Raw genomic sequence first — 13,373 nt, forward strand, 5'->3', positions numbered from 1 at the left:
ACATAAGAGATTTGATTTAGAACTACCAATAGATCCAACAGAAATATAAGAATTGAATTAAAAAACGATTCCAAAAATAAAAACTGATCATCTAAGTTCAAATCTGATCGAAATGCATATTTATATTCAGAGCCATCTTTTAAGTTCCAAGTCCAACAAAAAATGTAGAGTTAATGTTGGAGGCCTAACTGAACTAAGCATTGAGGAAAATTTAGGGATTAGGAGTTAAAAGAAGTAAACTCTCACAAAAAGCCCGGTCGACTGAACTAGGACGGCCTTTATGAATATACAAGCATTTGGCATGAATATACAAGCATTTGGCAATTACATGGCAGCCCAACCATTGATTAGAGATGATTGGTGGGAATTATGCATGACAAGATTTGATGGCCACAACCCGGGATAAGCTTTTGCATCAACAAAAAGTTCAAATGCCTTCGTGAACGACTTCATCGAGTGTTTTGGCCATACGATTCAATACAATACATCCCTCCGTATCCAAATTCCAATTTGTCATTTCCGTGTCATGAGAAGCTATGACATTCAGCAGTGGGCTCGAATTTTTGACAGGTCTATCTAGGTTCCTTAACCTAAAACTCAGTCCCAATCCACCCCAAAGAGGCAATGAACCAACAGAATTGAGTGGGTGGTCGATAATGGCTGTGGGGATGTAAACTAGTCAAAGTTTGATTCGGTTCTGAACTAAGTCTGAACCATAAAGACATATCCAGATAATCAACCCAACTCCCAGTGAAATTCAAACAAATAATGTAAGGTTCAGCCGAGTTCAGGTCAAAATCAAACAAATAAAGAGGTTCAAAACCGGTCCGACTCCCTGTTGTGTCTTTTTCACATGAAAATCAATATAGTTATCTTGCTTTATGTGGATCCAGTATCATAACGGAATCACATCATATCTGGATCCAAAATTCTACTATTTACACTGGATCTGGATCCAAAACCAGACTCACTCATTGGAAGTTGGATCGCATGTCAGGTCAACCTTGAGCTCACCCATATCCAAATTGCAACCCTCCTATTTGATGGACCACAGGCTGGATCAAGGCTCAAAATGCCTGCGCAAAACCAGGGCAGACAGGCCAGGCCGTAATGGCAGTATCATTTGAGGGATGCAAAAAACTTACTATAGAATTGTATATTTTGTCTCGCAAAAAACTTACTACAGAATTGCACGTTTTATCTCCATTAATATGCAAGCAAATAACAGCCGAAGCCTAGCTGATTTGGTTAGCTAGCACAGTGATTTTGCCTTAGATGGTGATGAATGTCAACCTTCTGAAATCAAAACAGCTAGGATTAACCAAGGTAAAAAACCCATAAATATACAGATAGGCGTACATATGTTACAAGCAGAGAAGACAAGGTAAAACATTACAGTGAAGGAATATCTATAAATAAGAACAGGCTTTTTCCTTTTTTTCTTTATGTGGACAGGCAAGCTTGGGATTCCAACTAGACCTTGGTTATGAAAGTGCAACTGAACCATCCAGCCATCTCACTCAAACCTTAAGAATAGTTAACTGTCGATTAACAACAGAAAGACTTTAGTTAAACTGCTGAATAGCAACTGAAACGCACTTGGCACCAGCAAAAATGCAAATAGGTAACTGAAGCTGAATATTTTATCTGAATTCAGCTGATGGCTTTAGTCTGGCAATTGATTTTCAATCTCGCATAGTGAAATCACGTTAAAACAGCACCTAGGCAAATAACCCCCAAAATCAAGCAACTATTTCCAGAGAAGAAAAAGGAAAAAAAACAAAAGCTTACACATAAATAACAATAAATACAAACAGAAACCATGGAACAGCAAAGAGATTTAAACTCAATAACTTGAAGTCCAAGGACAATTCACCTTTATAATGAACATGAACCCTGCTTGTGCATTATGAACTGGGTATATACTATATTCTATATTCTAGAAAGGCTACTTTCTCAACAAGTACATTCCATCTCGCAGCTCCAGCTTCTCTTCAGATACAAGGCCAGATAAAAAGTTCTGTAGCTGATGGATAGATTTGTCATAAGGATGATCAGCTATACAGAACATCTGCAGTAAACGTGAAGCTTTACTAAGACATCTTCCAGAATAATTGATAACATTGCAGCAATACAAACTAGCCACTCATTTACCTTCAAAGTATTATGAATTCGATCAAGGGTCATACTGCCAAAGTTGGTCAGCATTCCAAATATAAATTTCTGCAACAGGAAAAAGATTACTCAATAGTCATGTTTTATACTATGCATGAATTTTCTGAATATATCATGGCCTGAGTGAGTAAACAAGACTAAACCAAGAGAAATTAGTCATTCTGTCAATAGCTCTTGAACAGAGAAAATGGAAACAGATTTGTTTTAATTTTGACCGATTAACTTGGGAAAATTGTTCCAAAAGCATGATGTTATATACATGATAGATCAAGGAACATAGAATGAAATGAGATATCACAAGCATTGTTTAAAGTAGTGAAGCAATGCACTTCAACTCTTACTAAGCCTAGATGACATGGCAGATTTACAACTACCTTACAAACTTATTCCAAATTCTTTAAATAAGTGGATACCGGGGTTAGCCAAAACTCTAATTGCATGTGGGAAACCATTTCCAAAACTGAAACCTAACATCTCTGAAACTTGTGAGAAATGCATAGGAAAAGTGTTTCCCATTGAAAACTCATTTCCCATCACATGGAAAACAATATTTAATTTACATGTAGATCATGGTTTTCCATGTGTTCCCCATGCATTTTCCTTTGATAAGAAATCCTTTGTTTCTGTAAAATAAGTTGAGACGTTCGTGAAACTATTCTATCTACACCCTAAAGCTCTATGTCGCATTTAAATACTTGTGATGTTATCTTACTAAAAGCAGGCCAATGGTACACCCGTTTACATGAAGTATAAACAACTTGAGTGATTGTTTTATAATTTTAATCAATGTATTCACATATTTTTTGAAGAAAAATAATGTATTGATTCTTACTAGTGATTATAATGTTGGTAAACAAGTTTAGTTTGAGTAAACTTATAATATGCTTCATACATATTACAATATTCTCACTTTATATATTATGTGAATCATATAGATAATTCACCATACAAGTTCCTCACATCCATCCACTCAACTTATACATCTCCTTAGTAATGTTTCCTTGGCAGCAAAGAAGGGAATAGTCCCTTATAAAAGGATCAAACAGACAAGTTTTGTCATGTATTTACTTGTGTGACATTTTTGTAATAATTAATAAGTGGTATTTCTCTTTTACCTTATAAATCCCAAGACTTTGTTTATAATGAGATCAATGTGTTGAGATTTACCCTTGTGGGGGTCATCTCTTCTCCTTTCTGTTTTTTTTCTCTTCTCACCATCTCTGTGTAACACACTATAGGCACAAAACTAAGAAGATTGTCTTGTATTTGGCATTGCTACCATATTCTAAAATTGGTCTCAAGTATGCCTTCTCTTCCCACAATAAATGTGCATCAGTCAGGCCCCTTGGTTTGATCAACACATGAAGTTCGTAAGGTTGGACCAGCCAACCTTCTCAGGGAAGGTCGACCCAGAGGCAGCTGAGAGTTAGGTCAAAGAGATTGAATGAGCTTTTTGCGTCCTGCCTGTGCCCGAGGACAGAGAGACTGAATTTGTCATGGCTAAAGGGCATCGCCTGAGAGACGTTCAGAGAGGAGTTCCTGGATGAAGTGGTGGGACACCCCTGCGATGGGTGAAGTACGCAGGTGTGGAGGACATCCCCTGGAAGACGTTCAGAGAGGAGTTCTTGGATGCCTATTTTCCTGCTTATGCCTGGGAGCGCATGCAACAGCAGTTCCTCGAGTTGGTTCAGGGGAACATGAAATTGGTGGACTTTAGAGCGCTACTGCCCAAACTTATTCGTTGACGATATAGAGAGAGCAGCGAAGTACGTTCGTAGTTTGAAGGGCGGTTTTCGGGTTCGTGTGATGACGAGTCGTCCTACGACATTCAGCGATGTGATCGAGTTTGCATCCATCCTAAACGAGGAATGAGAGCGGTTCAAGGGTGGATCGCAAAAGAAGAGAGGCAACGGGAGCAACAGCGGTGGCACGAGGAAGAACCCACTTGCAGGCAACAAGGGGCAGATACAGATACAGAGCAGTTCAAGGGTGACTCTTTTTTTATCCCTAAGATCTTGGATTTGAAATCTCTTTTATAAATTTTGACTCCTTTGTGTTTTAGGTCGCATCTTTGATAGACCCAGTTCTTCGAGCCCTTTGAAAACTCCTTCGCCTTGACGACTGCGGAGGACTGCAGGGGAGGTTGGAGCAACAGAATGGACGGATGGTGATCGAAGGTAGGGGATGGCCTCTGTTGTGCGGCGTCTCCAACGTAGCGCATCCGAGTGAAGGCAACGACAGTGGCGGAGGATGTGCAGGCACACAGATGCGTGTAGGGATGGGCGTTTGGTTGCGTAGCGAGGGCGCGATGGCGAGCGATGCAGACGAGCAAGATGAAGACAGGTAAGGATGGTGCGGTGGTGTGAGCTCCGAGCGCGCACACAGTCGTGCACGATGGATGGAGAAGAGACCCCCAAGGCTGATGCTAGGTTGTAGTGACTTGCACAGAACAACCAGCAGCCACGATTGCGGCAAGGGATGCGAGACTCGTGTTAAGGGTGTGGCAGGGACAGCAAGAGTGCCATGAGAGACTGGGAGAACCACGCCCAAGGCCCACACAGCAAGTTTGCTGTGAAGGGGTGCCAACCCAAGAGAGGAGGACGGAGAAGGGGACGAGACCGATATGTCCGGCGGGAGGGGGAAGACGATAGAAGAAAGAGGGAGAGAGATGAATTGCAGAAGAAATGACGTTGTGCGTCTGCCCGAAGGCTATTCCATTTTTCCCATTCATGATGCCCCCTGCCGCCCCTTACAAGATGGCTTTATAGCCTCTTACAAAATGTGCAACCCTAATGGGTTGCCAGACAAAAAGGACACTCTACTGACACGGTGCAGAGGGTCAGAACAGGGGTGCCTAGGCTTGGGTGTCTGTTGCCAAAACTGCCCCCCTGCAATGCACATTCTGTAGAGGCGTGCCCTTCCTTTTCGGTCCAAGGCTGTTGCGCAAGCCTGACCACCACTGCACTGCATCGACTGCCACATCCCTCTGCAATTTTCGAAACACAGCCCTGGCAGGGGACAAGGCGCAAAAGGTGAACTGCTTTGGAATTTTGTGCATGGTCTGTTGGGCTGATGTCGTGAGCCATGCGGTCCATCCCGTGGGTGCGTATCATCTTTTTGTCCAAACCAAATTTATCAGATCTGAAAAATATGTTAGATTTAAAAAAACAAATTGATGTCACTTATGGCCAACGATTCCTGTTTTGCGTCATTGAAAAAAAAAAGGATTCCAAGTTGACCTTGATGCGTGATTTCATTAAGATATTCTATTTGCAGCGGCATATCTGATTTATTGTTCACGTTCCTTTCTGCAAAAAAAAAAGAAGACGTGACTATTATTGCTGCCAATTACTGCCAATAATTTTTTGCATCTTGGTTATTGATTATCTCATTTTCTTCTTTAATTAATTATTGTCCTGCTGTGTTCCTTTTGCATTGATTCTTTATTCATCTGTCATGGATTCAAGTTCCTCTTCAAGATATCTTTGCTAGCTTTCTTGGCCAATTACTTTCTTAAAAACTGAATAACTCCAACTACCTTACTTGGAAAAGACATAATATTCCTTTTATTAGGAGTCAGGATCTCGTTAGTCACCTCGATGCACCAGTTGTTGCTCCACCTGAGTTTCTTATGTAGGAAGATAAAGATGACAAAGAGGTTGTAACTGCAATGAGGACACTTAGGAATCCAAATTTTGTCAACCGGATGAAGAAGGATCAAGCCTTAGTGGCCTACATCACTTTGACCTTATCTCAGGAGGTATTGGTGGGAATTCCAGATGATTGCATTACGATGACATCATGGAATACATTAAAGCAGACCTACTCACAAATTTCAAAGGCCAAGATCATTTATTTGAAAAGAGAATTTCAAATGCTAAAGGAGGCATCCATGTTTATTATGGAATATTTCAACAAGATCAAGTCCATTACAGATCAGCTAGCGTTAATTGGATGTCAAGTGTCAGAGAATGACAAAACTCAACAAGCTCTAGTTGGCTTGGGACCTGAATTTCACGTATTGTCCACTACTTTACAGTATACTGGGACCGTTGGTACTTTTGATGACCTGAAAGCCAAACTCCTCAGTTATGAGATGTCATTGAAGGGAATGTCAAATACAGAAAAGACTGAGGCAGATTCTCATGTTGTATTGTTTACGGGATCCTTTCCAAGCCATGGATGTAGAGGAGGACATGGTAAAGACAGAGGTTACAATCAGGAAAGCCGATGAATTCTTCCTATTCCCAACATCCCTCCAAGAGGAAGAAGTGCATTCAATAATAACATTCCTACATGTTATATTCATAGACATCTAAAAGCAAAGTGTTGGTTCAAAAATAGTTTGAGGTACAATCCTGAAGCTAAAGACAAATATTTACCTAAAGATCAAGAGAAAAATGTTGAGATAAGTCGACTAATTAATGTTTTATCCATGCTTAAGGGTGCTTTTGATATTTTAGTAATATTAAGGGACCTAAATATAATTATTCTTTTTTTTTGTTAATCTCTATATAAACGAGATTAGCCCTAAATGAAAGATTGACTCCTCTCTCTCTCTCTCTCTCGGTATTCTACATGGTATCAGAGCAGTACATTCTTGGGAACGTGTGAAGGTGGATCGTGTGATTACGTGAAGGCAGATCACGTATAGAAGATCGGGCGTGAAGGTGATTGCATGAAGGCAGAACCGTGAAGGTTGTTCGCATGTAGAAGATCAGGCGTGAAGGTGATTGTTTGATCCTTTTTTCACGGGAAGGCAGATCGTCTGCAGAAGATCGGGTAAGTCTTTTCCTTTTGGTACAGATCTGATAACAGATCTGTAGCATGACAAATGTCATGACTCAGATCTGTAATCAGATCTACAAGTCGTCGTGACTCCATGGGTTCCCGATCTGGTGAGTGGTATGGATGTTGCGCAGATGTCGTGAAGCAGACGCTGAACTTAAGGGTTTTGTTGGCAGCGTGAAGCAAATATTTTTTTTTGTTAGATCTGATACAGATCTCAAAGTTTATTGGCAGCGTGAAACAGACGCTGTTATCTGTGTTTATGCTTTGGTGGAATGACAGTGTGGAGCAGACTGATCATAAGTTTTTCGTTGGCAGCGTGAAACAGACGTTATCTGGGTTTATGTTTTGGTGGAATGACTGCGTGGAGCAGACACTGGTATCAACTTTTTTTTTGTTGATTGGCAGCATGAAGTAGATTTTTTTTTTGGTGTGGACTTGCATAGTGTGGAGTTTTTTTTTTGGACGTCGTGGTGGAGACAGATTACTGTCATCGATTTGCTTATTGTGTTGCAGTAATAGCTGTTGAGTTTCTTTTGTTTGGTAACAGTTGTTCAAGTTTTTTTTTACTATGGGTGACGCTTCAAAATATGATTACAAAAATGAGGCTATTGGAGAATACAAAGCCTTTGCCAATCCTTTCTCGTATGGTTTTTCCGTTAAATTGAATGAAACAAACTATGCAAGGTGGTCCAGGATGTTTATGATGTCGGTGTCTGGACATCGTAGGAAGCATATTCTACTAGAATCTGAGCCAACTGACAAAACTGGAAAATATAATACTTGGGAAGAAGATAATGACATTGTTGTGTCATGGATCATGAATAGCATTGAACCTCATATTGCAGATGGCCTTATTTATTATAACACACCTAAACAGATGTGGGATAATCTTCGAGATACATATTCTCAAGAGACGAATGTGAGCCGCATTCTCCAAGTTGAACAAAAGATATATAACCTGCAGCAGGGTGATCAGACCTTGGCCCAGTATTATGCTTCTGTTAAGGCTGCCTTTGAGAGACTTAATGCTCACAGACCTTTGTGTTGCTCAAAACAAAAGGACCATCAAGAGAAAATTAAGGTTGCTCGGTTCCTCACAGGCCTATCATCTGAGTTCACTGTTGCTAAAGTCCAAATGTTGACCGGGTCTGATGTTCTTACTCTTGTTGATGTATATAATCGATTGAACAGACTGACCATCTCTCTTCTACAATTTCAACTTGCATCTCAGTCATCTGCTTTAGTTGTCCCATCGAGTTATGGACGAGGAAATACTTCTAATGTCAGAGGCAGAGGTCGTGGAAGAGTTATGGGAGGTAGAGATAAACTGCAATGTACCTATTGTGGAAAATCTGGACATTTAGAAGATCGTTACTGGGATAAACATGGACAGCCTGCATTTTCTCCATTGAAGCCAAACGTTCCAAAAGCTAATACTATAAAACTAGAGATGGAGCATGAATCTAATTCCCCTAGTGAGCCTATCAGTCTTAACCGTGCAGAATATGAGGAGTTGATCTCTCATCGTCCTTCAAGTTCGTCTTCTCCTGTAGCTGGTGTGGCCTACTCTATCGGAGACCATCTTTCTTCCCATGATAGTAAGTGGATTATTGACTCTGGTGCTTTTAGACATCTATGTGGAAACTCTCAAGACTTTTAAGATTTAAAGGCTATTACTACACATCGGGGAGTCTATTTAGCTGATGGGAGTTCCTCCCCAGTTATCGGTCAGGGAAATGTCTATAACTTCTTCCTTGCAATTGAAAAATGTTCTCCATGCTCTTTCATTTCCTCAAAGTTTACTCTCAGTGAGTTGCCTTACAAAAGATCTAAATTGTAGGGTGATATTTGATCCTGTGTGCTATCATTTTCAGGATTTGCTGACGGGGAAGAAGATTGGTGGAGGCTATGAAGAAAATGGAGTCTACTATCTACATCATCCTGTGGAGAACGTTTATGCTGCAGTTGATTCTTCATCAAGTCCTGTTCAGTGGCATAGTCGTCTCGGTCATCCTTCATTGTCAAAGCTTCGTCGTGTCATTCCTCAAATTCCGTCTACTACATCATTCCAGTGTGAAGTATGTCAGTTAGGCAAACATCATCAAAGTTTGTTTCCCTCTAGTTAGAGTCAGTCCAGTCATAAGGTCTTTGAACTTCTTCATGCAGATGTATGGGGTCCTAGTAAGATTCCTACCAAGACCCAATACCATTATTATCTTGTTATTGTCGATGATTTTTGTCGATGATTTTTCTAAGTTGTCTTGGGTATTTTTAATAAAAGAAAGATCTGAAGTTCCTAATATTCTAAAATCTTTGGTCACAGAAATAAAAACCCAGTTTGAGTCAGTTATCAAGATTATTCGCACTGATAATGCTCTTGAGTTTAAAACAACTGCACTATTGCAATTTTATCGGGATCATGGAATTCAACCTCAAACCTCCTGTGCCTATACTTTTCAACAAAATGGGGTGGTTGAACGAAAACACAGGCATCTCCTTGACGTAACCCGCACCCTTATAATTCAATCTAATGTTCCTGCTTCATATTTGGGTGATGCAGTTACCACTGCCTGCTATTTGATCAACCGCATGCCTTCATCATCTGTGGAAGACCAAATTCCTTTACAAATCTTGTATCCGAGTGCACCTTTTTTTCCTCTTTCACCCAAGGTATTTGGGTGTCATTGCTTTGTGCACAGACTTGGTCCTGACCGTAATAAGTTAGAATCTCAAGCCACCAAGTGTATATTTATAGGCTATCCAAAAAACCAAAAGTATCGATGTTATGATCAAATCTCTCGTCGGGAGTATGTCAGTGCAGATGTATCTTTTTTGGAGTCCCTTCCATACTATTCTAGTACTGGTACTCGGCTGCAAGCTGATCAAGATGGCTCTTTTCCACTTCCTATTCCTTCTTTTCCTTTGGAATCAGTGCCTTTAGTATCGAATCCAACTCCTCCTACCTCACGGTTCCACAATCCTCCATTGGTGTATGTGCGTAGAGCTTCAACTCCTCTGGTGCCTCCATCCACTTCTTCTCCTGAGGTAAGTACTCGTGAGAGCAATGACATTCATGTTGATGATGACAAGTCAATCGTTGCGCGAAAGGGGACACGACAATGTACATTATACCCTATATCTAAGTTTGTGTTTGAAGCTAGATTCGAAAATCAGATGAAAGCTTTTATTTCAGCCTTAACTGCTGAAACTATTCCTATGAGTCATCAAAAGGCAGTTCTCAAGAGCCAATGGAAGCAAGCTATGCAAGAGAAAATGGATGTTTTACTGTCTCAACAGACATGGGACCTCGTTGACCCTCCAAGGGATGTGGACACTGTTGGATGTAAATGGGTATATACCATCAAGTACAACTCAGATGGCTCAATTGAAAGGTATAAGGCCAGGTTAGTGGCAAAAGGCTACACTCCGACATATGGTGTTGATTTCTTCGAGACATTTTCTCCTATAGCACAAATGGGCACCATTCGTCTTGTTCCTTCTGTAGATGTTCACCGTGGATGGCGTTTGTGTCAGCTGGATGTGAAAAATGCATTTTTATATGGAGATCTGTCTGAGACAGTCTACATGCAGCAACCTCTTGTGTTTGAGGTTGAGGAGGTGTGTCAAAAGGTGTGTAGATTAAGAAAGGCGATATATGGTCTAAAGCAGAGTCCTCGGGCATGGTTTCAAAAGTTGTTTGAGGTGATGTCAAAGTTTGGTTTTAATAGATCAGCTTCAGATCACACATTATTCATTAAGAAAACCAACTCAGGTATAGTTGTAATGGTGGTATATGTGGATGACATCATTCTCACAGGAGATAACATGAATGATATTGCAGCTACAAAGACTCATCTTCAAAAACATTTTGTCACAAAAGACCGTGGTTCCCTCAGATATTTTCTAGGAATAGAAGTAGACAAAGGCAGTGAGGGTATGGTTTTGTTACAACGGAAGTATGTTCTTGATTTACTAAAAGAGACAGAAATGTTGGGAGCCAAACCCGCAAATATTCCCATGGACAACAAAGTTCATTTGTTTGATGAGGGGTCAAAACTTGTTAATAGCAAACGCTACCGCTCATTGGTAGGAAAGTTACTATATGTGACAGTGACTAGACCTGATATTGCTCTGGCTGTAAGGTTAGCCAATTCATGGACAAACCGACTGAGGTACACTGGAACGCTATAATGATGATACTTAGGTACTTAAAATCCTCTCTTGGAAAGGGGTTGTTATTTAAGAAAAGAGACACTCTAGAGGTAGTTGCTTATTCTGATGATGATTATGCTGGGTCTGTAGAGGATAGAAAATCTACCTTAGGATTATGTGTATTTGTGGGAGGTAACTTAATCTCTTGGAGAAGCAAGAAGCAAACTGTTGTTGCTATGTCAAGTGCGGAATCAGAATATAGAGCTATGGCCCAAACCGCAGCTGAATTAATGTGGGTTCGAACAGTACTGACTGATCTTCAAGTGAAGGTTTTATCTCCTATGGTAATGATGTGTGATAACAAAGCAGCTACATATATAGCTAATAATCTGGTATTTCATGAGGACAAAACATATTGAAGTTGACTCTCACTACATACGAGATATGGTTCAAGCTGGACATATCTCTACTAAGCATGTAATCTCTGAGGATCAAGTTGCAGATATTTTTACAAAGCTTCTTGCCAGACCCAGTTTCTCAAAATGTAGCGGCAAGCTGAGCATGATTAATATCTATGCTCCAGCTTGAGGGGGAGTGTTGAGATAAGTCGACTAATTAATGTTTTATTCATGCTTAAGGGTGCTTTTGATATTTTAGTAATATTAAGGGACCTAAATGCAATTATTCCTTTTTTTGGTTAATCTCTATTTAAACAAGAGATTAGCCCTAAATGAAAGATCAACTTCTCTCTCTCTCTCTCTCTCTCTCTCTCTCTCTCTCTCTCTCGGTATTCTACACAAAACAAGGGGCAAATTGGCACTGACAAGGAGCTTTTGTTGGCTGCCCTTTCCGAACTCAGTTTCAAGCAAAACAATCAGGGTGTTTGATACGTTGTTTCATGAGCTGCCAGCCATGTTACAGGTGATATAGGTAAATTCTCTAAATTGATTCTTTATTCTGGTAAAAACAACATTGTTACTGGAGATGGTAGACGCCACTCCATTACACACTCAGGAGATATTGTCCTTCCTTTGTCTAAATCACATTATGAACAATTGTCTGATGTATTGTGTTCCCCTAATATAAAAAAGAATATAATCTTTGTTTCTAAGATTGTTGATGATATCAATTTGTATGTTGAATTTATTCAATCTTCTGTGTATGTCAAGGACCTTTAAACGAGGAAGACATTCGTTGAGGGAGAAAAATATGGCAACATGTACGTCTTCAAAGAAGATCCCTTGACTACTCGAGCTACATTGGATAATCACTCGAAGCCTGAGTCCTCTACGTGTGTTTTCAGTATTTCAAAGTCCAGTCAGTCAAATGTTTGGCATAGTAGGTTAGGTCATTAAGGTGGAGTTTTTCTTGAAGGACTAATTTCAAATAAATTATTACCCAAATATGTCTTGCATGAAGAGTCTTATGATAGCCTATGTTCTAGTTGTCAAGTTTGTAAGTCATGTATTGCCATTTAATTTATATAATAAAAAGCTTCGAGACCTTTTGATATTATTCATTCCGATGTCTAGGACCCATATCTACTTTCTCTTCTGGTAGCAAATATTATGTATCATTTATTGATGACTATTCTCGTTACTCTTAGATATTTTTCTTAAAGCACAAGTACTTTTGGTGTGTTTAAAACCTTTTGGGCCTATGTTCATACCTAATTTTCATCAAATATTCTAAATCTCCAACATGATGGTGGCAGTGAATACTCGTCAAAGGAATTTGTTGAATTTTACAGAATAATGGAATTGGTCGAAGAGTTTCATTCCCGTGGACACCTCAACAAAATGACATTGCTGAAAGAAAACATTGTCATATTGTAGAGAATGTGATGTCCATGATTCATGAGAGTAAAGTTCTCATAAAGTTATGAACTGAAACATTTCATACAGTTGTATATGTCATAAACAGATTGCCCATTAAACTTTTGCAGAATAATTCTCTCTATTTTATGTTATACACGAAGAACCCAAATTATAATGAGTTAAAGGCATTTGGATGTGTGTGTTATGTTCATGTAAATAGCCAGCTGAGAAACAAATTTAAGGATAAAACCCATGTTTGTCATTTTGTTGGATATGCTCATGATTACAAAGGTTACAGGTGCTATGATTCCAAGTCAGGCATAATTAAAATATCTAGAAATGTTGTGTTTGATGAGTGCAACTTTTCTAATTATCAGTGCAGCCATTATGTTTTGCTGGACAAGAATAATATTGAAATATATCAGCCTTAGCTGAATA

At 39.6% G+C, this 13,373-nt stretch overlaps 1 protein-coding gene across 3 annotated transcripts in view; it reads right to left on the reverse strand.

The window, feature by feature from the left end:
* Positions 1-737: 737 nt before the first annotated feature.
* The window catches only part of APC2 (anaphase-promoting complex/cyclosome 2), a 168,572-nt gene continuing 155,936 nt past the window's right edge, over positions 738-13,373 (reverse strand). For 2 of the 3 annotated variants that reach the window (XM_090003524.1, XM_090003526.1), the window contains 2 exons: positions 2,155-2,223; positions 1,774-2,071 (listed from right to left, as the gene is read on the reverse strand). In XM_090003524.1, the coding sequence (XP_089859650.1) occupies positions 1,949-2,071; positions 2,155-2,223 (192 nt within the window). In that variant the 3' untranslated portion in view covers positions 1,774-1,948. Of the gene's footprint in view, positions 1,077-1,181; positions 1,722-1,773; positions 2,072-2,154; positions 2,224-13,373 lie in introns of those variants that run through there. The other variant, XR_016431421.1, reaches the window with a different exon arrangement.

The sequence above is a fragment of the Nuphar pumila genome, chromosome 4 (genome assembly GCF_984573655.1).
Source record: "Nuphar pumila chromosome 4, dmNupPumi1.hap1.1, whole genome shotgun sequence".
Lineage (NCBI taxonomy): Eukaryota > Viridiplantae > Streptophyta > Magnoliopsida > Nymphaeales > Nymphaeaceae > Nuphar > Nuphar pumila.